General features: G+C 33.1%; 2 protein-coding genes and 1 pseudogene across 2 annotated transcripts; 1 reads left to right on the top strand and 2 right to left on the bottom strand.

Moving 5' to 3' along the window:
* Nucleotides 1-10,027: 10,027 nt before the first annotated feature.
* On the bottom strand, nucleotides 10,028-10,441 carry LOC145952153 (secreted RxLR effector protein 161 pseudogene; annotated as a pseudogene).
* A 5,085-nt stretch (nucleotides 10,442-15,526) lies between these two features.
* Nucleotides 15,527-17,707, top strand: LOC109804276 (chalcone synthase 1A-like). Its single transcript, XM_083063244.1, has 2 exons — nucleotides 15,527-15,888; nucleotides 16,491-17,707. The coding sequence occupies exons 1-2, from the start codon at nucleotides 15,711-15,713 to the stop codon at nucleotides 17,480-17,482; spliced, it is 1,170 nt and encodes a 389-aa protein (XP_082919370.1). The 5' UTR covers nucleotides 15,527-15,710; the 3' UTR covers nucleotides 17,483-17,707.
* A 4,815-nt stretch (nucleotides 17,708-22,522) lies between these two features.
* LOC109801959 (uncharacterized) lies at nucleotides 22,523-23,487 on the bottom strand. Its single transcript, XM_083064066.1, has one exon. It carries the CDS (start codon nucleotides 23,280-23,282, stop codon nucleotides 22,605-22,607), a length of 678 nt encoding a protein of 225 aa, XP_082920192.1. The 5' UTR covers nucleotides 23,283-23,487; the 3' UTR covers nucleotides 22,523-22,604.
* Between the last annotated feature and the right edge of the window lie 1,885 nt (nucleotides 23,488-25,372).

The raw sequence follows: 25,372 nt of genomic DNA, 5'->3' as shown, positions 1-25,372 counted from the left end.
ATGTTTTGATAAGAATTAGAGTGCTCTATGGGTTCCTACGGGAAACCCTATGAGAAACAGGAAAAATATGAATGTTTTCTATTTTGCTTTCTGATTGCTCTATTGTACTCTTTGATGAATGAGATGTATGAATATGTGTTTAATTTTGAAAACAAATAAGTTTTGATATGAATTAGAGTGCTCTGTGGGTTCTTTGAACATATGATCTATGATATGATATTGTGAAATAATGTGACATGAGATATGATGAGATGTGAAATATAAAATGTTGATTCGATGAAATCATGAATGTATGACATGTATCATTTGCATTTATGAGCTAATCAGGTGTACCTTTGGTCACCACGTGATGTAACATGCTAATCAGGTGTACCTTTGGTCACCAAGTGATGTAACCAGCTAATCAGGTGTACCTTTTGGTCACCAAGTGATGTAACCAGCTAATCAGGTGTACCTTTTGGTCACCAAGTGATGTAACAAACTAATCAGGTGTACCTTGTGTCACCAAGTGATGTAACAAACTAATCAGGTGTACCTTGTGTCACCAAGTGATGTAACATGTGTACTTTGTGTCACCAAGTGATGTAACAAGCTAACAAGATGTACCTTGGGTCACCAGTGATGAAATGATGAGAAATGTGATTATGAGACACGTGACTGGAGCCACATGTATTTATGAGTCGAGTCCATGAGATCATTGCATAATGAATGACTGTGCATGTGTTACTATTGTATGTATAATTTGAATTTGTACCTAAATAATGTGTATCTATGGTTGTGCTTGTATGATTTGTGTGTGTGTTGCCTAACTGTTATTTCTACACTTAGAACCGATTGAGATGTTTCTCACTCCCTTGTTGTCCTTTATATGTGTTTAAAATTGTGTTGCAGGTGATCATCAGCATGAGGATGTTGGTGATGAGGCTTAGGCTTCAGTTGGACATGCTCTGATAGGATATGTGATATCGGGGCATAGCTAGGCGTAATTAGGACTTCATTATTGTATTTTTTTTGGAAGAACTCATGTTTCAATTTTTCCGCATTTGATCACGTTTTAAGTTGATGAATGTGAATTCTCTACTCTCATGTTATTGGAATTGTTGTTTTAATTCTAAAGATTTTTTTTAACCCAATAAGATATTTCTTTTAATTATTATATAATCATGTTGGGGTAGAGGGTGTCACAAGGATCTCAAAGACCAATTTACATATGAGGGTCGTACAACACATCCTTATTCTCCTCCTCTTCCTCCTCCCCCTGTTAATTCTCAATGAAGTTGTGTTGCCCTTGACGCATCGAGGAAGGGTGCAGTTGATGTAGCACAACCCTTGGTGCAATTATTCATTGATGGCACACTAGTAGATTGGAGTAGTTGGTGGCCATAAGAAAGGTGCACATGTTGGGATCAACCATTCACGACTAGGAGATTACAAATGTTATGCTACATGTGGAGGTTGTTGATGTTAGAGAGCACGATGCTTGAGTCCCTATGCCCATAACAATAGGTTTTTTGGAAGCAAGGTTGAGGTTGTAATGGCTTCCTTTCGTAGCTAGGAATAAGCTTCACTATATTGCTCTCAAAGTAAGTCAATTGTCAACCAAATAGTAGTTAGAGTTTAAGTAAAATATATTCTAAGTATGATTTATATATGTGTTATATTATAGTACTCACATCAAACTGATAATTATGAGTGTGACTATTATGTGATGAAATATATGTTTACTATCATTATTGACAACATTAGGGACTCATGGAGAGAGATAATACATTTTTAATTTGAATTTATTACTTTAAATGATTATACAACAATGTAGTGATCGATTAATATTTAATTTATCTCTATTTTGAATTAATTATGTAGATATTCAAAAATTAACATCCATTTTTTCCATGGCGACATAGAAGATATTCGCATCAGATAGGCATCTTATTTTTTTTAGCTTATTTAGGATTGAATTCTTTTTTTGTACATTATTTTAGTTCTATTTTATACATTGGCTACATATTTATTTTTTAGTTTTTATCATTTTGACACGTATATATTTGTGTACATTATTTTAATTTTATTGGTGTACATTGTTATTAATTAATGATAGTTATTATTAAATTTAGGATTGATTGTGACGTAGTAGGTTGGTTCAAGGTTTATGAATGCTAGAGGGAAGAGTATTTAAGGCTTTCTCTGAGAACAGAGAATCATAAGCTCATTCTCAAAGAAACCTAGAGAGAGGTTTTAGAGAGAAGGACTCTGGTCCGTGAGCTCCTTTCTCTCCCAAACTTCTCTAGTTGATTCTTCTTCTCCCCTAGATCACTAATTCCTTCTTTCTTTCTTAAAATTTAGGTAGAGAAGCTTGTTCTGGAGAATTGAAGCCCGTGGTTGAGCTCGGAGGAAAATCTTCTTCTTCTTCCTTTTCTTGGCTATTTTGAGCCAATCTTCAGGTGAGCGAAGCTAGATTGTAGACTTATTAGTTGTATGTGAGTTTAGGAACTCATTTGGAGTAAGAATGTTGAGAATCATTGATTGATTTGAAGAACTTCTCATTTTCGGGGTTTCAGGAAAATTGGGAATTTGATGATTTTGATGCATTTGATGATTTCTTGTTGAAATTAAGCTTGTTTTTGAGTTGTATGAAGTAAATGCATTTCATTTCACGGATTTCATGTGTTTGAGTAGGCTGATTTTCAGGTTTTTGGTTGAAAATTTTGAAGTTGTAGAGGTTGCTGTTTGAGTTCACGCTGGGCGCAGTTCTTGGCACTAGGCGTGCGTTCATCAGGGAACTCCATTGTCAAATCACGCCAGGCGCAAGGTTGGTCGCACCGGGAGAGATTAGGAGTGAGAGCCTCTGGATGAATCACGTCAGGTGTGGGGAGAACCACGCCGGGCGCGATATCAGATGTTTGCCATGTATTTTTGGTTACTAATATGGCCCTGGGTGTGCTCTGAGCGCCCCAGGCGTGGAGACTTCTTGGGGGTCTCTTCCTGGGGTGACGCTAGGCGTAGAGGAGTGCGTCGGGCGCGAGACCCTTGTGAGGTCTCAGCCTGATTTTATGCCAAGTGCGAGTCGGGCGCGCCGGGCATGAGAGACTCTTAGGAGTCTTTGCCTTCTAGTGTGTCGAGCGCGACGACATTACGCTGGGCGTGAAAAAGCTTTAGAGCTCTCGAGTTATGTTCAGGTCGGGTGCGAGTTTACTTGCGCCGGGAGTGAATGTGTTTGGTTCTATGATTAAGAAATGTTGAATGTCGTATGTATGATTTGAACGAGTTGCTTTGTTGCTAAAACATGTTGTTAAACATTGTTGAGGAGTCATTGTGCTGTTAAATTATGTTGTTAAAAGTTGTGAGTTGACTACGTTGTTTATGTTGAAAGTTGATGTAGATGATGAGTTGAAAAGTTGTGTGATGTTTAAGTTGTTGAGCTGAGCTGTGCTGTTGAACTGTAAGCTGATTAAGCTGTAATGATGAACTGTTAATCACTAGGACTAGAGGAGATGTTTTCGAAGTTGTTCATCCCATTGTGTGGATTGAGAGTGCTGTGGTGCTTTGAGAGCCCAATTTGTTGAAAAACCATTTTTGGGAAATTGCCCATTGGAGTGGACGTTGTGTTGTTCTCCTTTAGGACTTAGTTGATCCCATGTGTGGGCAAGGTCGAGGCACACGTGTATGAAGCGAGCACAGTATAGGGGTCAGGTCAAGCTATACCGATTACAAGCAGCCAATTCAAGTAAAGTACAAAGTCGAGAACTTAGTTCCTAATCGAGTATTGGAGTGTTGTAGTATTTGGAGGATAGTCGGTAGGCTAATCCCATAGGTGGATTAGTTGAGCTAGCTAATGTCGTGGTAGGCCTAAACCCAGCTGTTTTATCTTGACAAAGTATTATACTTCCTTGTTTAAGTGGAAAAGTCTGAGAAACTGTTATCGTATTGTGGATTGATATCCAAATTTGTTATTTACCTAGCAAGCCCAAAAAGGTTCTATGTTGTCGGTTCGGTAGGACCTAGCCACTTAGACTACTCACCCATGTTGTAGGAGATCTTTGAGTTGTAAATGCGTGACGACGCATAAGTTGTTGATGAGTTGAATTGATGTTGATATGAGTTGTATAAATGTTGTTGTGTTGTGAAGCTGTGATTGAGCTTTGTGTTGCCATGTGTTGTATGTTGACCCTGTTGAGAATGATGATAGTACGATTATGTTGAAAGTTGCTTATTTAAAATATATGTTGATTCTTTTCACTAGCTTACCCTTGCATCTTTCCATGTAGCTTAGACTGCGATGATCATACTATGTATAGGAGCAGAGCAGGGATAGGCTGGAGATGAGCAGTAGAGCAGCTGGTGATGCTCGGAGTTGGATGTTTCCTTGTAGTCTCCCGGTTGTGGGTAGTCATTTTGTGTAGATACTTGTAGGTAGTTGCTAGACAAGCAACATAGTTGTATATATATATATATATGTATTATAGAGATGATGTTACATATATTATATTACTGTCTTCAGTATATATTTATATGTGCGGTTAGTATTGTGTTTTGAAGTGAGACGGTCATGGCGGTTTGTTACATTGATTGCTGTGAATGTTAATTTATACATTGTTTCAATTTAAATGATAGATATTATATATATATATCATATAGATTGACAACAATATGCTAAATTGAATTGCCTTGAATGTACTGGAATATATGTTTGTTATGCAAGTTTGGAAAAATTCATAAAATGTACAACATATTATAAAATATCCATATTCTATAACGAATGTCAATATATTAAATCCCTATATTTTGTACCCCTATTATAACGAATGTTGACCATTCGACATAAAATGTAAACTTTTTATGTTGTGTGTTAACTTGTCATAGAATGTGTTGATATTCTATGTCGTGTCATGAACCGACATAGAATGTCCAAAACACCCAGCATGATATGTCTGTCCTATAGTAGTGTTTAGATTAAAAACCAACTATGGATTCAAGTATTTAATTATCCTATCCTTGATATTTAAACATGTTGTAGATCATAAAGTATATATAATATATTATCTTATTTCCTATATATAAGAAATTAGGGATGGCAATAGGGCGAGGCGGGTACGGGTTTCATGATACCCGTCCTCGTCCCCGCAAGTCAAACCCATCCCCGTCCTCGTCCCCGTACTTGTCGGGTATGTGATTTTCATCCCCATCCCCGTTCCCGTCGGGTATCGGGTATACCCGTACCTGTACCCGTACCCATACCCGTCAATTTTTTTATTTTTTGTAAAAAAATATGATATTTTTAAATTATTTTTTTTATTATATTATAATTATAATTAAGTTATTTATCTATCTCATACTATAATAAATAATCACACATAAAAACTATTAAAATTCTTTAATACAATTAAATTGAAAGTGGGTGTTAAATTAAAAATAGAAACGGGGACGAGGACTGGTACGTGTATGGGGAAGGTAAGTACATACCCATACCCATACCCGTATCCGATTTAATATATCGAGTTTTACCCGTACCCGTACCCGTACCCGGTCAAACCGGGTATTCCCCGTCAAAGCCGGGACGGGTTCGGGTATTACCCGCAGGTACAGGTATATTTGTCATCCCTATAAGAAACAAACAAGTATTTTATTTTGGTTTTAATTATAAGAAATATAGGACTAATTTTAAATGTATTAATTAGTGATTACCTTTTATACCCTAATATTTTGAATTATTTTAATTTTAATTCTCATCATTCTTAAAATATTTTGTTTGGATAAGTCAATCAATTTTTTTTTTAAATTTTAAATTGTTAGGTTGGATATAGTAATTTGATTCCACCATGAAAAATTAATTTTAAAAATATATCCATATGTTGAGATTTTCAAATTAAATTTTATAAAAATAAATATTAGCCAATTTTTAAATATTTAATAATTTTAAAAATTAATATTATATAAAATTTAATATTTTTTTAAAAATTAGATATTCAATAATTAAAAGTGCAAGGAGATAAAAGATAAGATAAAATATATAAATAAAATAAGAAGAAAAAAAAAAGAATTTTCAAAGTCTTATTTCTTTTAGAAGAATTTGAAATTCTATAATTTTAAATAATTTCAAAAATACTCTAATTTTAAATATTTTGTAAATTCTCCATTCAAAAATAATATTTCTCTTCAAGGCTATTAAAATTCTTTAAACAAATGAATTATTCTAGAAGTAATTCACTTTCTCCTCAATCTTCTCTCTTACTCCCTTTCTCCCCCGACCCCTCCTTTTTTTTTTTTTTTTTTTTTTTTTTCCTTATTATCTCTCTTCTTCACTCTGGGCACTTCTAGAATATATTTTAATTAAACTAAAATTTTGACAAGTGTTTTACTGAGTTGATCATCTGTTCAAAATCTAAAATTTTGATCATGATAATAATTTTTGACATAACAATGAATTATTAAATCTTCGCCATATATTTTAAGAAATGTAATTGAGAGAATATTTACTATTTTTAAATTATACTTCTTAATTTTTAAATGAAAATATATTTTAATAATAATTAGTAGTTAATAATATTAATAGGAGAATTTGAGAGTAGTTTTTAGATAATTATAAAGGATAAAATAAGATATAATATAAAACTTACAAGAAAAAAATTATCTAGAAATTATATACACCAAAAGTCCCTTTATTATATAAAATATAATATTACATATGTTGTTGTGACAGTAACATTATCAAGAATTTCACAAATTTTTTAAAGATATTTTTAGTCATTATAATAATTCTTAACATAAAAAGAAATTCAATCTTTGTCCTTAAGAAATGAGATTAAAAGAATATTTTTTATTTTTAAATTATGCTTCCTAATAAAAAAAAATAAAATTAATTAAGATTGAATAATAATTGATAGTCAATAATAGCGAAATTTAAACTATTTTTAGATAATTATAAGTGATAAAATATGACTTAATATAAAAATTTTAAAATTATTAAAAAAATTATGTACATTTCTTTATTATTAGTATCGAATATTATTATAAATTAGGATATATTTATTTCAATCGATATATATATATATATATATATATATATATATACCTATGCTAATATTTTGTTTAATAACTAAATTTTCCATTTGAGCCAATATTTTTAAATACAACTTATTGCTAAATTAATAAAAACACGTTTTGTTTTGACTATGATTATTGAACAACAATAAATGGGGTGATGTTTATTAAATATATCTTATATTAAAATAATAAGAATTTGGACAAATAATTATTTAAGATCTTATTCAATAAATTTTAATGTAATAAAAACTTACACTTAAAATTTAATAAATTGTTGCATTTTGATATATATGTTAATAAATACTTATACAATTTTAAAGTATTTTTTTTTGTGAAGATAGGAAAGATTACAAAGATGGTCGCAATGAGGATTGATCCTCGGTTCTCATACTTCTAACTACCTCAAGCCCTACCAACCCAACCACTAGGCTAACCCTAGTGGTTAATTTTAAAGTGTTTGGATGTATTGTTATTTAAGTACTTATAAAATATTATTTTATTTTAAAAATTAAAAATTAAATTTTGATTGAAAATAAAAAACACTTAAAAATATTTTTAACCGCTATAAATATAAATAATTTTAATTTTAGTCATTGTAAATTTTTTTATTTGTTTAGAAAAAAATTTAAGGATCAAAATCAAAACTCCTAATTGGATAGAAATTAAAAACATTTTAAAAAAATAAAAATATAAAAGTTACTAAATAATTTTAAAAAAATGATATTATACATCACAATAATATTAAAATAATAAAAAATTATTAGTTTTCAGTCACCTAATTTTAGTTTATAAAATATAAGAAATTAATTATATATATAACCATGACTAAAAATTAAGAACCATGAATTTTAAAAATTGAAAATTAAGTCTATATATTTTATAAAAATCATGATAAAAATTATTGAATAAATATTAATAAAAAAATTATTCTAAATGTGTTATTTTAGAGAAAAAAAAGTTACAAGATTTTTTTTTTATAATAGGAGAATGTGGATTTTGGGAGAAAGAGATACAAAGAAACATAGAGGAGAAGAGAGAAAAAGAAATATAGAAAAACAAAATCTCTTGGAGAGAGAAATGAAAACTTTTGGAAAGAATAATAAAAAAATATAATTAATTTTTAATGAAAGAATGAAATAAAATAAAAATAAAAACCATTTATTTCAATGTCAAGATTCAAATTTAGGTTTTTTTTTAAAAGTATTTCTCAATAAATTTTCATATAAATTAAGTAATAAATTATATTAGACAATTTGTCAAAGTAAGTTCAAAACATCTTATAGATTAATTATAAAGATATTTTACAAATTTTTTCAAACACTTTCATAAATATTTATAAAATAAGATAAATATAAATAAAATGTTCATAAATACACACAAGCCTAAACCCGTCAAAGAAAAGAAATTTAAGTGATATTTAAAGTTATACAAAAGTTCGTATGATATGTTTTATAAAATAAAATAACAAATTGGTATTTAATATATAAATTAGGTAAATATTACAAAAAAACATAATTATAATATAATATATTCGTTATAAAAGAAAGAAAAATAGATAGAATAAAGAAGACATGTTATAAAAGAAAGAAAAATAGAGAGAACAAAGAAGACAATATGAGATAGAGAAAAAAATCTGACTAGTGTATTATCTTTGGGAGAGGACTAACCTATTTATAAGTACACGTGGTAACAGAACAATTACACAATAAAGGAAATAATACATAACGGAAATATAAATGGTAATGTGATGTGCTTCCACTTGGAATGCACATGGATGCTTCAAGCTTTCACGGATAGTCCTTGGAAGAAGCTTCAAGGATGGGATTCCACAAAAGCTCAAGGTGACCTAAGCTTGCATACAAGCTAAGTCCGAAGAAGAATTTAGTGTCCTAGCTCTACAAAGAGAAGCACTCAAGGAGGGTAGAGTTAGGGAGCTAAGGTGACTTCGGAGGGATGAATTTCAAGAGAAGAAAAACTCATCAATATATCCAAAGTAGCTACAAGTCTCGGCCATATAGAATATATAGGGAAAATTAGGTTAAAGTGAACCATGGGTTAGCCTAAGGTTAAGTGAAACCATGGTATGGTTACTTAACCTTAGGCGCCCAAAATTTGAATTCAAAATTCAAATTTTGGGAGCCAAACCCGGAACCTCCCTTGTGCACCTCATTTGGAATGTGATTTGCCTTTCATTTGAGTTGCATTTCGGTCACACCATGTGCATGTGTGCACATGGCCGAAATGCATATCAAATGCAAAGCTAATTACATTCTAATGACAATTCACATGCAACCTTAATTAACCCTAAATTCAAATGACCTTCAAATGAAATTCCTAATCTAAGTGGCCGAAAATACAAGGCCCAAAAAAGAAATACAAGGCTTCAAAGCCCAATCCTACACTAACCCTAATCTAATGGGGCTTGAGACAAAGCCCAACAAAATAAAGTGATGGGCCTTCCTTGGGCTTGGGCCCACTCTTCATGCATCCTTCTTGCCATAGCCCTAGTAGTTGGGCCCTTAGTCCATGGGCCTCCTCCATCATAATGATTGATAATGAATATTGACATCCACTAATTAAGCCACTAACTATTATTCATAACACTCCCCCTTGGATGTCCAATATTTAGAATGTGTCTCATTAAAACCTTACTAGGAAAAACCCTTTGGGATAAAAACCTAGTGAAGGAAAAAGAGTACATCATTCATAAATATTTATTTCTCCCCCTCATGCATACAATCTTTAAGACGATGGAGTCCAATCTTGTGTATTAATTGTTCAAAAACTTTTCTTGAAAGTGACTTTGTAAAGAGATCTGCTAGGTTGTCACTTGAGCAGACTTGTTGAACATTTATATCACCATTCCTTTGAAGATCATGAGTAAAAAAGAATTTCGGTACAATATGCTTTGTTCTATCTCCTTTTATGTATCCATATTTTAATTGTGCAATACATGCAACATTATCTTCATATATAACTGTCGATGTCATTTTTCAAAAGATAAATCACAAGTTTCCCGTATGTGTTGAATCACAAACCTTAGCCAAACATATTCACGACTTGCCTCATGTAATGCTAAAATTTCAGCATGATTAGATGAAGTGACTGATATGATTTGTTTTACAGATCGCCATGAAATGGCTATACCATCATTTGTGAACAAATATCCTATATGTGATTTACCATTATGAGGATTTGACAAATAACCTGGGTCTGCATAACGATTTAGTTTTGGTTTGGGAAAATTTGAATATAATAACCCCATATCCATTGTACCTCGAAGATAACAAAGGATTTGTTTAACTCTATTCCAATGTCTTCGTGTAGGTGAAGAACTATATCTTGCTAACAAATTAACAGCAAATGCTATATCAGGTCGTGTATAATTAGCAAGGTACATTAGTGTTCCTATAGCACTAAGATTTGGTACTTTGGGACCAAGTATTTCTTAAATGAATCTTTGTGAACATCTAAAGATCTTATAACCATGGGAGTGCACAATCGATGTTATTTGTCCATATAAAACCTTTTAAGCACCCTTGTTATATAAGCTTCTTGATGCACAACAATTCCATTTTCTAAGTATTCAACTTGCAATCCTAGACAAAACTTTGTCCTTCCTAGATCCTTCATTTCAAATTCTTTCTTTAAGCAATCTATTGCTTTTGAAAGCTCTTCAAGAATTCCAATAATGTTTATGTCATCTACATAAACTACAATTATGGCAAATCCATTTTTAGATCTTTTTATAAATATACACGGATAAATTGGATCATTTTTATATCCTTCTTGTAATAATTATTCACTTAGTCGATTATACCACATACGACCTTATTGCTTTAGCCCATATAAGGACTTATTCAATTTGATCGAATAATCTTCTCTAGAAATTGCATCGTCAAGCAAATTAAATCCTTCTGAGAGTTTCATATAAATGTCAAGATCAAGAGAGCCATATAAATATGTTGTAACTACATCCATTAGATGTAAATTAAGTTTTTCATGTACAACCAAACTAATTAAATATCGAAAAGTGTTTGCATCCACTACAGGTGAATATGTCTCTTCAAAATCAATACTGAGTCTTTGTGAAAAACCTTGAGCAACTAGTCTTACTTTGTATCTCACAATCTCACCATTTTTATTTCTTTTTTGCACAAAACCCATTTGTATCCAATTGGTTTTACACCTTTTGGTGTACGTAGTACTAGTCCAAAATCTTTTCGCTTAGCAAGCGAGTCTAATTCTGCCTCAATTGTATCTTTCTATTTTGGCCAATCATTTCTTTGTCGAAAATCGTTGATGGACTTTAGTACTTGATCCTCAATATCATTTATTACATTTAGCACTATATTATATGCAAACACGTCATCAATATTGACAGTGTTTTGATTTCATCGTATTCCATTCATGACATAATTTATTGAGATATCTTCATTTTCAATAATTTCAGGTACCCGAGTTTCTTTTGGAACTGAAATATTAGTTATGTTAGAGGAATCTTTTTGTGTTTTTACATCCTCAATTTGGTCATTTTGCTTTTTAGCTCCTTTTTTTATTCGAGGATTCTTATCCTTGGAACCAAATGGTCTACCATGCTTTAAGCGTATTTGTTATTCATTTGTAGTATTAAATTGTCCAATAGGGACTTCGACTCTTATTGGAGCATTAGCCGTTGGTACATATGACTTAGTCACTTTTTTGGATCTGTGAATACATTTGGTAATTGGTTGGCTAGATTTTGCAAATGAATTATCTTTTAAACTTTTAGTTCACATTGTTTTGTCCGAGGATCAAAATGAGATAGTGATAATTCATTCCAACTAATATCTTTTTCTAGCTATTGTGTTCTCCCCCTAATGTTGGAAAAATCAACTCATTAAAAGAATGAGATTTGAATTCACCAACATTATCCAAACGAAATTTCTTAATTAGATAGTTAGGAAAATATGTTCTTAATCTAATTAGTTGAGCTAATAATCTCGCAAACGTCTGGTTACGAATTGATAATAAACAAACATGTGACCATCTTGTTGATGCATAAATTAAAATCATAAAATATCTAAATGGTCCACATGGGGGGTGTATTGGTCCACAAATATCACCTTGTGTCCGTTCTAAAAATACGATAGATTCATCCCCAATTTTTGATGGTGATGATCTGATTATTAACTTCCCTTGGGAACAAGCAATACATGAGAAAATATTTGATTAAAGAATCTCCTAGTTCTTAAATAAATGTCCGCATGAATTTTCAATTATTTTTCGCATCATGATAGTCTTAGGGTGACCCAACCGATCATGCCAAACCTCAAATTTATTTTGATGTGTAAACTTCTGGTTTATAATAGTATGTGTTTCAACTGTATTAATATACGTGCAATACAGTCCATAGGAAAAAGTAAATAATTTTTCCAATACTTCCTTTTTATTCAAGTGAAGTTTCGTGATATAAATATATTTTACATTTCCTTCATTGTTTGTTTCAATATGAAACTCATTTAAACGAATATCCTTGAAACTCAATAAGTTTCTGTAAGACTTAGAAAAATATAATGCATTTTTAATATGCAACTTCGTTTCTTTCAGTAATAATATATTAGCTCTTCTGAAGCCTTCAATTATATTTGTAGTATCATATAACATTAATTTATCGCATTATTGAATATGAGAAGATAAAAATTAATACATTAGAACATTCACTTCAGGGAATGAAATAATGCTAGTTAAAATGGTCTCTTGCATAAAAAATCTCAATATTTTGTTTTAGTCTTCAAGAGATAATACACCAACTAAGAATATTTCTTAATCCTTTTTTTTTTATAAAAAAAAATTGTTACTTCTGGAGCAAAATAGATGTATGAAAAATATAATATATTTTTCAAATCGAGAAATCATTATAAAAATGACATTCTTGTTATGTATCTTTAGACATCAATTGTATCAGTAGGATTTGAAACCAAACCCTTTAAGATTCAATAACATAACACATGAGTTCAATTACATGACAAGTTGCTTATTTCAATCAATTTAATCATGAAGAATATCAAATTACAGATGTAGGAAAACTCATAATCTTTTCAAGAAATCACACAAAACCTAAATAGGCTTGAGGACACGCTTTGCTAGTCATAATTTTTATAAGTGCCTCAAATATCATTCAACATTATAATTATGACATTTACAAAATTATTTCACTTTTGGTGATGACCTCATTTATATCAAAGGATCAAATATAATATAATATATTTATATCAAAATTTTCACTTCTAGTTAAATTTATTTTATTTTTACTTTTCATAGTATTTTCTCACTTCCGGTGAGGAAAATATTTTTTTATTTTCATTGTCGTACAATTATCTCACTTATAGTGAGAAAATATCCTTTTATTTTCATTATTGCATAATTATCTCACTTTCGGTGAGAAAATATTCTTTTATTTTCATTGTCGTACAATTATCTCACTTCCGGTGAGAAAATATCCTTTTGTTTTTCATTTTTGCACAATTATCTCACTTCTGGTGGGAAAAAAAATGCTTAAAATTTCTTAATTTGACAATGTCTTCTGGATCATTACAAAATCGTTATATGTGTATATATATAACATTCATGGAGAATTATACAATTTTACAACACATATCATTCATGGAGAATCATTCAATTTCAAAAAAAATAAAAATTGTTCTTTCGGTTTCATTTTTTTTTCACCATTTTCTCTCTTCTGGTGAGAAAAAAATCTTAAAATATCTTTATTTGATAATGTCTTCTAGAACATTATAAAAATATTTTTATAATTTTTTTATTTTTTCTTAAAAATCAATTGTATTAAAATAAATTTCACAATCATGAAAAAGATATTCTATCAAATGAAAAACATGATTTCAAAATATATTACGTCAATGAAACATTGATATTTCTCACTTCTGGTGAGAAAAAAAAAATAATAAAGTAAAAGAGATTGAACATTCTTCTTTGATAGTGTCTTCTTGACAGATTTCAAAAATGTATGAAGAATTTCTTTATTTAATAGTGTCTTCAGGGCTACTATAATGTCTTCAAGAGTACTTTGATTCATAACAATATGTAAACAATACAAATATTTGATAAAATTCTTATTATGGAAAATGAATAGTTAACCTTGAAATATTTGTCTTGAAAAATATGACCTTCTTGAAGAAAATTCTTCAGAGCTTTGTCTTATAGTTGCAACACCAATAGCGAAAAGACTATCGTGCTGATAACGTGTTATAAAAGAAATAAAAATAGAGAGAACAAAGAAGACATGTTATAAAAGTAAGAAAAATAGAGAGAACAAAGAAGACAATATGAGATAGAGAAAAGAATCTGATTAGTTTATTATCTTTGGGGAGAGGACTAACTTATTTATAAGTACTAGTAGAAAATTAGTATACCATGTCACCTATTTTACGTCGGACATACAAATACCCAACGTAATAAAAACGCGGTGGCATGTTTCGTAATTTTTGTTAAATTATTTACGTCGTACCTCCTAGGGTCCGACGTAAATTTTAACATCTACGTCCGCTATGCATTGTGTACGACGTAGATGTTAAAATTTACGTCGGACCCTAGGAGGTCCGACGTAAATAATCCACATGCCCACCCCTTAAAAGAAGGTTTACACTAGCTGGAGATTTGGAGATTTCAAAAACTTCCTTCTCCCGCGCGTTGTGTAAATCCCTCCGCCTCCTACTCCTTCGGTCCTTCCTTCCTTATAATTTTTCTGACATTTCAGTCTTCATTCATACGACAAATGGGTGAGGAAGCAAAACAGGTGATATAACCTTTCTGTTGACATTGTGATTTCCTAGTGAAACTTTTTTTCTTGTTGATAGTGTTATACTAAATGTGTATTTTGTACTTATTATGTGTGTTCCTTTTTATATTTTGAGTAGGAACAGCCAGTGGCTGAAGCCAAGCCTGAGGAGAACAGAGAAGAGAAGCCAGAGGAAAAACCAGAAGAAAAGCCAAGTCCGGGTTACAGAACGGGCCGTTATGCTTGGAGAACGGGACGTTCTGCTTGGAGAACGGCTCGTTCTCCTTGCAGAACGGGCCGTTCTCCACGCAAAACAGGTCGTTATGCTTGGACAACGGGTCGTTCTCCAACCAGAACGGCCCGTTCTCCTTGTAGTCATTTTTTTTTTCACAACTTTTTACGTCGAACTTGTCATGTGCGACCTAAATTTACGTCGGTTTTTTACAACCGACGCAAATTTACGTCTCCCACTTCTACGTCGGAGGTTTTTCCGACATAAAACCCCTAAAAATAACCAACTAGAATGTATATTCTGTACTAGTGATGTGATAACAGAATAATTACACAATAAAAGGAATAATACATAACGAAAATATAAATGATAATGATTGATAATGACTATTGACATCTACTAATTAAGCCACTAATTATTATTCATAACAATATTGAAATAATATAAGAAAAATATTACAACAAATAATAGCGAGGGTAGGAGTGGGGAATAACATGAGTAGTTATTATGTAATAAAAGTCAAGATAGTTAGGTGGGTTTTTTCCCTTATTTATATCACTTTTTTTCATCTTCCTTTCATACATCTTTTAAGTTTTTGCTTAACTATCTATTTTGCAATAATCTTTCTTATTTTTTAATTTTGTTTTGCACACTAAAAATATGGCAACGGTCGATGAGATTCACAGTGCACAAAGGGCAAAAGGCCCAGCAAGTATCTTGGCAATAGGCATTGCCACTCCTCAAAATTGTGTGGAACAAAGTACCTATCCTGACTACTATTTTCGTATCACAAATAGTGACCACAAGATCGAACTTAAAAATAAATTCAAACGCATGTGTAAGATATATCATATATTTATTTATTGTATGTTATCATATTATATCTATTTCTTCCAATATTTTCTTAAATATATCGATAGGTCCTTGATCTTTTTAGATTTTTTTTAAAAAAATAAGTATATAAACAAATAAAATTTGTAATCAAGTCTTATCTTTTTCAATTTTTGAAATTAGGTTCCTCTCGGGTGTGGACAAAATAAAGAATATGTTTTCAAAGTTAAGAGTTTGTAAAAAGTGTTATTAACTCCCAAGGACTTAATTTGAAAAATTAAAGATTCATTTATTGTAAATTTTTATATTTTAGGACTTATTTAAAAAAATCCAAAAAGTTTAGAGACCTACAGATATATTATCCCTTGCTATTATTATACACTCAACTTTTTTTTACATCTCACTACCATATCATTTTCCCCCCATTTCTTTGTCTTTCTTTACCTTTTTTTTTCTTTCCAACTTTCTCTTCCTTTCACCCATACAACTCAAAAATGGGGTGTACATTTAGTTTTTTTTTTTCTTTCCTTTTTTGTTTTAAATTTTCTCATTAATTCTAATTATAGAGATAGCACAAAACACTTGATATAATTGTGTTGAAATTTTCAGGCGAAAATTCAATGATTAAGAAGCGATACATGCACTTGACAGAAGAGATCCTAAAGAAGAATCCCAATATTGGTGAGCACATGGCACCTTCATTGGATGCAAGGCAAGAGTTGGTGGTTATGGAAGTACCAAAGTTAGGAAAGGAGGCAGCAATGAAGGCCATTAAGGAATGGGGTGAACCTAAGTCTAAAATCACCCACCTCATATTTTGCACCACAAGTGGTGTGGACATGCCTGGTGCTGACTACCAACTCACAAAGCTCTTAGGCCTTTGCCCAAATGTGAAACGTTATATGATATACCAACAAGGTTGCTTTGCTGGTGTTATGGTACTTCGTTTGGCTAAAGATTTGGCTGAAAATAATAAAGGTGCTCGTGTGTTGATAGTTTGCTCAGAAAACACCATATTCACTTTTCGTGGCCCAAGTGACACTCATGTTGATAACCTTGTGGGGCAATCACTATTTGGAGATGGTGCAACAGCTGTCATTATTGGTTCAGACATAATACCAAAGGTTGAGAAGCCTTTGTTTCAATTAGTGTGGACTTCACAAACAATCATCCCTGATAGTGAAGGAGCCTTGGAATTGCATCTTCGTGAAGCTGGGTTGACATTCCATCTTTTGAAGGAAGTTCCAAATCTTATTTCAAACAACATTGAAAATGCTTTGTGTGAAGCCTTTCAACCATTGAACATCTCTGATTATAACTCCATATTTTGGATAGTACATCCTGGTGGGCGAGCAATTCTAGACCAAATTGAGGCTAAGTTAGGTTTAAAGGCAGAAAAAATGCGAGCCAGTCGACACATCCTTAGTGAGTATGGTAATATGGCAAGTGTTTGTGTGTTTTTCATCATGGATGAAATGAGGAGGAAGTCAAAAGAAAATGGACTTTCCACAACAGGTGAAGGGTTTGACTGGGGTGTACTATTTGGCTTTGGACCTGGAATCACTTTAGAGACTATTGTTCTTCATAGTGTAGCACTCTAAATCCAAAGATTTTACAAAGGGCACAAATCTTTTCACATGTAATTTCTTTTTTCTTCTTCCTATTAATAATGCTTTGCATGTCTTTCATACCTAATATTATCATGTCTATTGTTCTATTTTAAAACCCTTATTTCCCAATTTGTAGTTCACACTCTAATTTAGAAAATACTTTCTACATTGATTCTTTTTTCTTTGTGCATGATGTTTGGTGTTTGTAACGATTAAATAGGTTACCACACAAATATAACACAATACAACATGAAGTCATCTACTAAATTATGATTATCATGCATCAACAAATTTGGGCATCAACATAATATAAATATATAAATGTGAGCTTAAGGAACTTTATGCGTTAATCCAAAAAGTAATACTTGAGATAACAACAAAACAATTTCTCCTTATGGGTTACATATCCCAAGTATTTAAATGCATACAAGCGACATAGAAATAGTTGGTTTAACTATACAGTTGTCATAGAAATCATCTCTAAAGACTAGCTATCCAAAACATGGTCTCTTGTTGTTCACAACCAAAATTCTATTATTGCCTATAATTGATCTGCTCCCATATTTATTACAACTATTGCAGTTCAACATAAGAAAAATATGGGTAAGCTTGATAAACAAAAATATCATATATAATACATATATGAAGTTATCTTGTTTGTTTTATTTTGATTACTTACCCTAAACTTTAAAAAAAAATACGGCATTGATTAATATGCAATAAAAGTCAAGATAGTTAGGTAGGTTTTTTCCCTTATTTATATCACTATTTTTCACCTTTTTTTCATATGGCTTTTAAGTTTTTGCTTAGCTATCTCTTTTATTTTGCAATAGTCTTCCTTAGTTATTATTTTTGTTTTACACACTTAAAAATTATGGCAATGGTTAGTACCTGCTATAGGCATTGCCACTCCTCAAAATTGCGTGGAACAAAGTACTTATCTTGACTACTATTTTCACATCACAAATAATGACCAATGGATCAAACTCAAACATAAATTCAACACATGTGTAAGATATATCGTTTGTGTGGATTTGTGTACCCTTTACTAATTATTACATTGTTCAATAGTTTTTAATTAAATGTGAATTTTTAAAATTTACCATTAATTTGGAAGTTTCTTACTCCTAGATTATGTACAAATTTGTATATTAATCTAAAATGATTTTATACCTCATTCTTATAAAATAAAATTGACGTAATATATTCATTTCAAAATATACTAAAATATGAATGTTTTGATTACTTTCAATTTATTGTTCAAATTTATATATAAGGTTATTATAAGCGATAATACATTTGTTGGTTTGATGGGCCAAACAAAAATTACCTAACTTATGTGGTCATTTATATATACAAGATGACTCAAATGAGAATACTTGAAAACATAGAACAATTAATAATAATCCTTAGATTAAAATGAATTATTTAAATTAAAAAAAATTACAAATAAAACTATCACATATCATCATTATCATGATTGTTTCTATCAATGTTGTTATTATCATCGCTAATGCAATCATCACTACCACCACTGTCCCTATCATTGTTAATCACCACAACCTCCATCGTATTGCCACCACCTCAACCACCATTGTTGTCACCATCCCGACCATTGTCACCTTCAATGTCGACAGTGGTGGTAGTTGTAACGACCCGCCTGACCATCACATTATAGAACAACATCACGCAGGAGTAGAATATATATACATATATCCAGCCTGAGGCTCAACAAGTCAAGTATCTAATACTAACAAAATGTTACACCAAGGTAGCTTACACAAAATATCAGCTCCAGTCACCACCTGTGACACTATCGCTACTCTCTAGCCTATCCTTGCTTTGCTCCCATACATAGTATGATCATCGCAGTCCAAATTACATGGAAACATACAAGGGTAAGCTAGTGAAAATAATCAACATATAGATATAAACAACCTACAACTTCAACAACAAAAACAACATTTTCAACAATTCAACGTTCAACACATAACAACACCCAACTTAATCACAGTTTCACAACATCACAACAGATATGCAACTAAATCAACACAGAATCAACACATCAACAACTTATGCGTCGTCACGCATTTCAACTCGGAGATCTCCTACAACGTGGTGAGTAGTCTAAATGGTTAGGTCCTACCAAACCGACAACACATAACCTTTTTGGGCTTGCTAGGTAATCAACAAATTTGGATAAAAATCCACAACACGATAACCATTTCTCAGACTTTGCCACTTAAACAAGGAAGTATAGTACTCTGTCAGGATAGAACAACTAGGTTTAGGCCTACCACGGCATTAGCTAGCTTAACTAAGCCACCTATGGGATTAGCCTACCGACTATCCTCCAAATACTACAACCCTCCGATACTCGGTTAGGAACTAAGTTCCCGACTTCGTACTTTACTCAAATTGGCCGCTTGTAATCGGTATAGCTCAGCCTGGCCTCTATACCGTGGTCGCTTCATACATGTGCGCCTCGACCTTACCCATACACGGGACCAACTAAGTCTTAGAGGAGAATAACACATCATCCACTCCAAGGGGCAACTTCCCAAGGAGGGTTTTTCAACAAACTGGACTCTCAGAGCACCACAACTATCTCAATCCACACAATGGGATGAGCAAGTTCGAAAATATCTCCTCTAGTCCTAGTGATCAACAACTCATCATCACAACACGATCAACACAGTTTTCAACTCATCATCTCAGTCAACTTTTAACTTGAACAACATAGTTTATCAGCACAACAACTCATCAACACTGTTTAACAACACAACATCTCATTTCAACTTTAAACAACACAATTATCATCTCATAAGCTTAACTATCAACTCAACATCTCAATTCATAATTTATAACTCAACCATCACAAATTAATGTCTTTTCAACACAAAATACAACATACAACTCTTATCTAACAACTTAGCAACACAATCTACTAATAACTTTTGTATCGTCTCAACACCTCTACAAACTTCACACAACTCACAACCTTATTATCATGTATTTCACAACTCTCCACTAGATCATCTCATTATATTTCACAAAATATAGACAATCAACACATAACATAAAAACAATTTTATCAACTTAATTTTAACATGCTTCAACAATATCATAGATCAACACACAACTTGTAAACAACTTCACAACTTAACTACAACATGCATCTCATTTACATCCCATCTTCATCATAAAAGCATCACCAACAACATCATTAATAAATATTTAATCATATCTTAGCAACACACAACATTTTCACCACATAACACAACTCATACTACATGTTTACAACCCATCTATCATGCCAACTTACACACCCAAACAATACCAACCAACCTAAGCACCCAAATGAGTTCTCAACTCACATACAAGCAACAAATCTACAATCTAGCTTCCCTTACCTGAAGATTGGCTCTAAACAGCCAAGAATTTGGGAATAAGAAAACTTTCCTCCGAGCTCGACTCCCGAACTTCAATCCTTCAAAACCAAGTTTCCTAGCCCAGAGTCCTTCTATCTAAAACTTCTCTCTAAAACCTCTCTCTAAGTTCCCATTCTCTCCTTCCTCAACGCCTATTTATAGAGGTTAGGAGTGGCCAGAACGACCCGTTTTGAATCCGAAATGACCTGTTCTAGGCTCCTTCGTCATGTGTAAAATTCACATGCATAACGACTGTTCTAAAACTAGAATGGCCCGTTCTGGCACGTCTAGAACGACCCGTTCCCAAACCAGAATGACCTGTTCTGGAGTTGAATTTAACTCACAACAACCATGTTTGGAACGACCCGTTCTAGTCTAGGATTTATAGGCCTATTTAGTAGTCTAGAATGGCCCGTTCTGGGCTACTAAATCACCTTTATTTTAGTAGTTTGGAAAGACCCATTCCAAATTTGGAACGCCTGGTTCCAATCTGCTAACTGCGTTATAGTAGTAGTGACATTGGTGAAGGTGATGTGGTGGTGAATGTAATGATAATAGTGATAGTGACAATGTCATAGGTAACCACAATAATGATGATAGTATGTATGTGATAACTTTATTTATAATTTTTCAATTTAGGTTGTTTATATTAATCTAAGACTTGTTATTATTCATTATCATGTTCTTATATAAGCAAGTGCTCTCACTTGAGTCATTCCCTATATATATATATATATGTATATATTAATTTTCTTAAAAAATATAAAATTTATGTAGAAAAATAAAAAATTAAATGAGTTAATTTGACTTAACTTATCAATCCAAACAGGCCAAGAAATTCATAGCTTGTATGAAAATTGGCTCTTCCTAACTTGTTTTTCAAATTTTGGCCTATCGAGTTGGTCTATTTATCGCAACACAATGTTGACTCATCATCACAACATTCTCAACATAGGTTAATTGTCACAGCAACACAGTATTTTCAATATAACAATTACATGTATTGTCACACATTTCAACTGGGAGATCTCCTACAATACATGATAAGTAGTTTAAGTGACTTGACTTTATCAAACTGACAACACAAGGTGATCTTTTTGGGTTGCTAGATCAACAAAAAAATGGATATAATTTCACAGCATAGCAACTCAGTTTCTTAGATATCGCTACTTAAACAAGGAAGCCTAGTACCACTATCAGGGTAGGACAATTGAATTTTGGGCCTACCATGACATTAACTAGCTTAACCAAGTCACATATGGAATTAGTCACTACTACAAAACACGCTATCTACATCGGTTCTTTAGCATCATCTATATCGGTTCTAAAACCGATGTAGAAGAGAGTGACGTAGTAAATATATACAATTTTACATCAGTTTTAAAATCGATGTAGAATAGTCATAAATCTACATCGGTTCTTATTGTAACCAATGTAAATCTATATGCAATTATCCACGCCAAAAGCACTTGAGAAACGTGGTTGGCTAGCTGCATTCAGGTCATCCATGTTCAGGTAATAACCTTAGCCGGGACCAAAACAGGTGCAGCACAGCCTGTAATAACACATCAAATCAAAACACAATCAGGTAACCTTAGCCGGGACCAAAAAAGCACAGCACAACCCGTTGGGACTCCCTTCGTCAAAGCCACCGCTCTGACCCGACCAGCTTCTGATTCCACTTAGTATAGATTGAGGCGACCCAACCAAGGCAGAAGATCAATGGGATAAGAGGGTGGGAACCAATCAGTCACATTTTCATTCACCAACCCACTCACCCCAATATCAATATACACCAACCTCTTCCTTCTAGAAATGTCCACAAACGTAGGCAAATAATAAAAAACACTTTTCTTATACTTTCCATCTTGTCTTTCTCTTTCCTCCACCAGAGGCTCCATCATCTCCACCAAAGGCTTGGTGAATGCAACCTTAGCATAATCTTCGGGAAGAAAATGGTTATAAAAAAAGGACCTTTTCTTGAAAACCATGAGCTTAAGCTCGCTGACATAACCAACATGCACCACACTTGAAGATCTTAAAAATGAAGACACCGAGGATGAAATGGAACCCACAAGCAAGGCCCCGATTCCACTAGGCTTAAGGATGTGCTCAACTTCAAGCACAAGCAACGCAGGGACAGAAACCTTGTCGACATCCTTGGAGAACACGAAGTCAAAGGAAAAGTCTTTGTAGTCAAACTTGCAGACGATGTTCTTATTGTTGAGGGAGAAAAAAGGGTGCTTGTGGAGGCCAACGACACGTGAGAATCCCAAGCGTTGCATTGCAGAGACAATGGTGGGTGAGGCTTCTCCGACGTAGAGAGAGTTGGCAGCACCGTCCAAGAGTCGTTTACCCATTGTCGCAACCTAAAAATTTTCGATCTCGCGACCTATGGTTTAGACATCCTTTTAAAGATCTCATCAATTAAAGAATGCTCGGATACCAAACTAATCCTTAATCAATGGTTTTGAAAATAGGTTCATGGAGTCGCGACCAATATTTTACTCAAAACATTGAAAAAAGAAAAGGTTTTTTTTTAGGTCCAGTAATGGCCTTGATAACCAGAATTAGATTCGGGGGTCGATTACGAGTAGAGAAGATATTAAGCACCCCTACAACGCCCTAAATCGGTACCCTATGATGAAATTAACATGATAAGAATTAATAAATTAAATATTGAATCCCCTTTATTAATGTTTATTTACATGCTTAAAATATAAATTAAGTGATTAACCCTAAAATATCTACATTATGACGTTTATTATAACAAAAAAAGAGATAAAGATGAGAAATAAAAGAAAGAGAAGAAGATTGACTGAAATACCTCTTGAACGAGCTTTATTGAATCTTCAAATATGGAGAAGGTGCTTTGTGGCAACCTTTCACACTACAGTATGCCTCACAGATCTTAAGAAATACAATAGGAGGGAGAGAAAAGATATAGATGCGACACAAATCTCAAGAAATACAATAAAAGGGAGAGAGATAGAGAATTTTCATGCTCAAAGGAGTCTTATTCAAAATTTCTCTGGCCGCCCTGGTAACTGTGCCCGAGGCTTCTATTTATAGGAATCAGAAAGGGGCCAGAATGGCCTGTTCCAGATTCAGAACAGCTCATTCTGGGCCAATCGTTATGTGCAAATTACGCACCCTGGAACAGCCCGTTCTGAAAACAGAATGGCCCGTTCCAGAGTGGAAATTAACACAAAGTTGCCCTTTCCAGAATGGTCCGTTCCAAATTTGACTTGTTTGGAACGACCTGTTCTGGTATTGGAACGACCCGTTCCAGCCTAGGACTCTTTAGGTGTTTTAGTCACGTTGGAATGGCCCGTTCTGATATTGGAACGGCCCGTTCTGGGGTTCAGAATGGCCCGTTCTGATTTTGGAACAGCCCGTTCCAGGCTACTAAAACCACCTTATTTGGCCTTTAGGCCTTCTAATGTCCTGTCTTGTTGTTTGCCTGCTTCGAAAGCTCCTTCCCTTCATAACGGAGGTCCATTTCCTTGTTTGTGTGCCCCCGGATGAAATTGGGTGTTTACATCCATCAAGGCAGCGATGACGACGAAAACTAAACTGGTGTCGTTTCTGCAGTTCATGGAGTCGAAGGAGCCCTAGAAGGTGTTGAGGATGCGGCTCTGGAACAAGTAGGAACCGTCGGTCAAAGTGGCATTTTGGGAGAGAGAATCTGAGTCGTTGATGCAGTCAACGTAGGTCTTGGGAGCCAGAGATTCGAAATCAATGATGGGGAGGAAGCGGAGCAGGAAAAAAAAACCAAGTGGGTGTTCTCCTTGTCGAACTCGGCGTCCTCCATGGGCAAAGGTTGAAGCTTGAAGGAAGAAAAGGGGTTTAAGAGAAAAGGGGTGCAAGGCCGTCGTTACGAGGATAATGAAGGGAACAAGTTGAAGTCACTAGTTCAGGAAGGAAAGGGAGGGGATTAGGGTTTTGCTTTCACTGGGTTATATACTACATCGGTTATTTTGAAAACCGATGTAGATATACTTGTATATATTTACAAAATTGCCACCGCGCATTTAAATCTACATCGGTCCAATTAAAAACGATGTAAAATGTTCAATAATTACATTGATTTTGTACATAACCGATGTAAATTTGCTTTACATGCAACTCATATTTACGAATATGCCACTGCATCCAGTTTTTACATCGATTCTACCTAAATCGATGTAGAATTGACGATGTTGAATAGTAACTTTCTAGTAGTGAGTCCACCGAATATTCTCTAAGTACCATGTCCTTCTGATACTTGATTAGGAACTAAGTTTCTAATTTTGTACTTTAATCAATCTGGTCGTTTTATATACGTGTACCTCGACATTGGCCACACATGGTACCAACAAAGTCCTAGAGGAGACTCAACATAGCTATTCACTTCAAGGGTCAACTTCCTATAAAGGGTTTTCAACAAATTGGGCTTTCGGAGCACCAC

The sequence above is a fragment of the Cajanus cajan genome, chromosome 9, assembly GCF_000230855.2.
Source record: "Cajanus cajan strain Asha chromosome 9, NIPB_CcT2T_4, whole genome shotgun sequence".
Lineage (NCBI taxonomy): Eukaryota > Viridiplantae > Streptophyta > Magnoliopsida > Fabales > Fabaceae > Cajanus > Cajanus cajan.
Note: the sequence above shows the minus strand (reverse complement) of the source record. Positions and strands in the feature narration are given on the sequence as shown.

Excerpts from the sequence above, each read along its gene's own strand:
- LOC109804276 (XM_083063244.1), top strand. The coding sequence starts at position 15,711 with ATGGCAACGGTCGATGAGATTCACAGTGCACAAAGGGCAAAAGGCCCA. Across the intron at positions 15,889-16,490 it reads AAATAAATTCAAACGCATGT|GCGAAAATTCAATGATTAAG; the intron begins GTAAGATATATC and ends TGAAATTTTCAG.
- LOC109801959 (XM_083064066.1), bottom strand. The coding sequence starts at position 23,282 with ATGGGTAAACGACTCTTGGACGGTGCTGCCAACTCTCTCTACGTCGGA.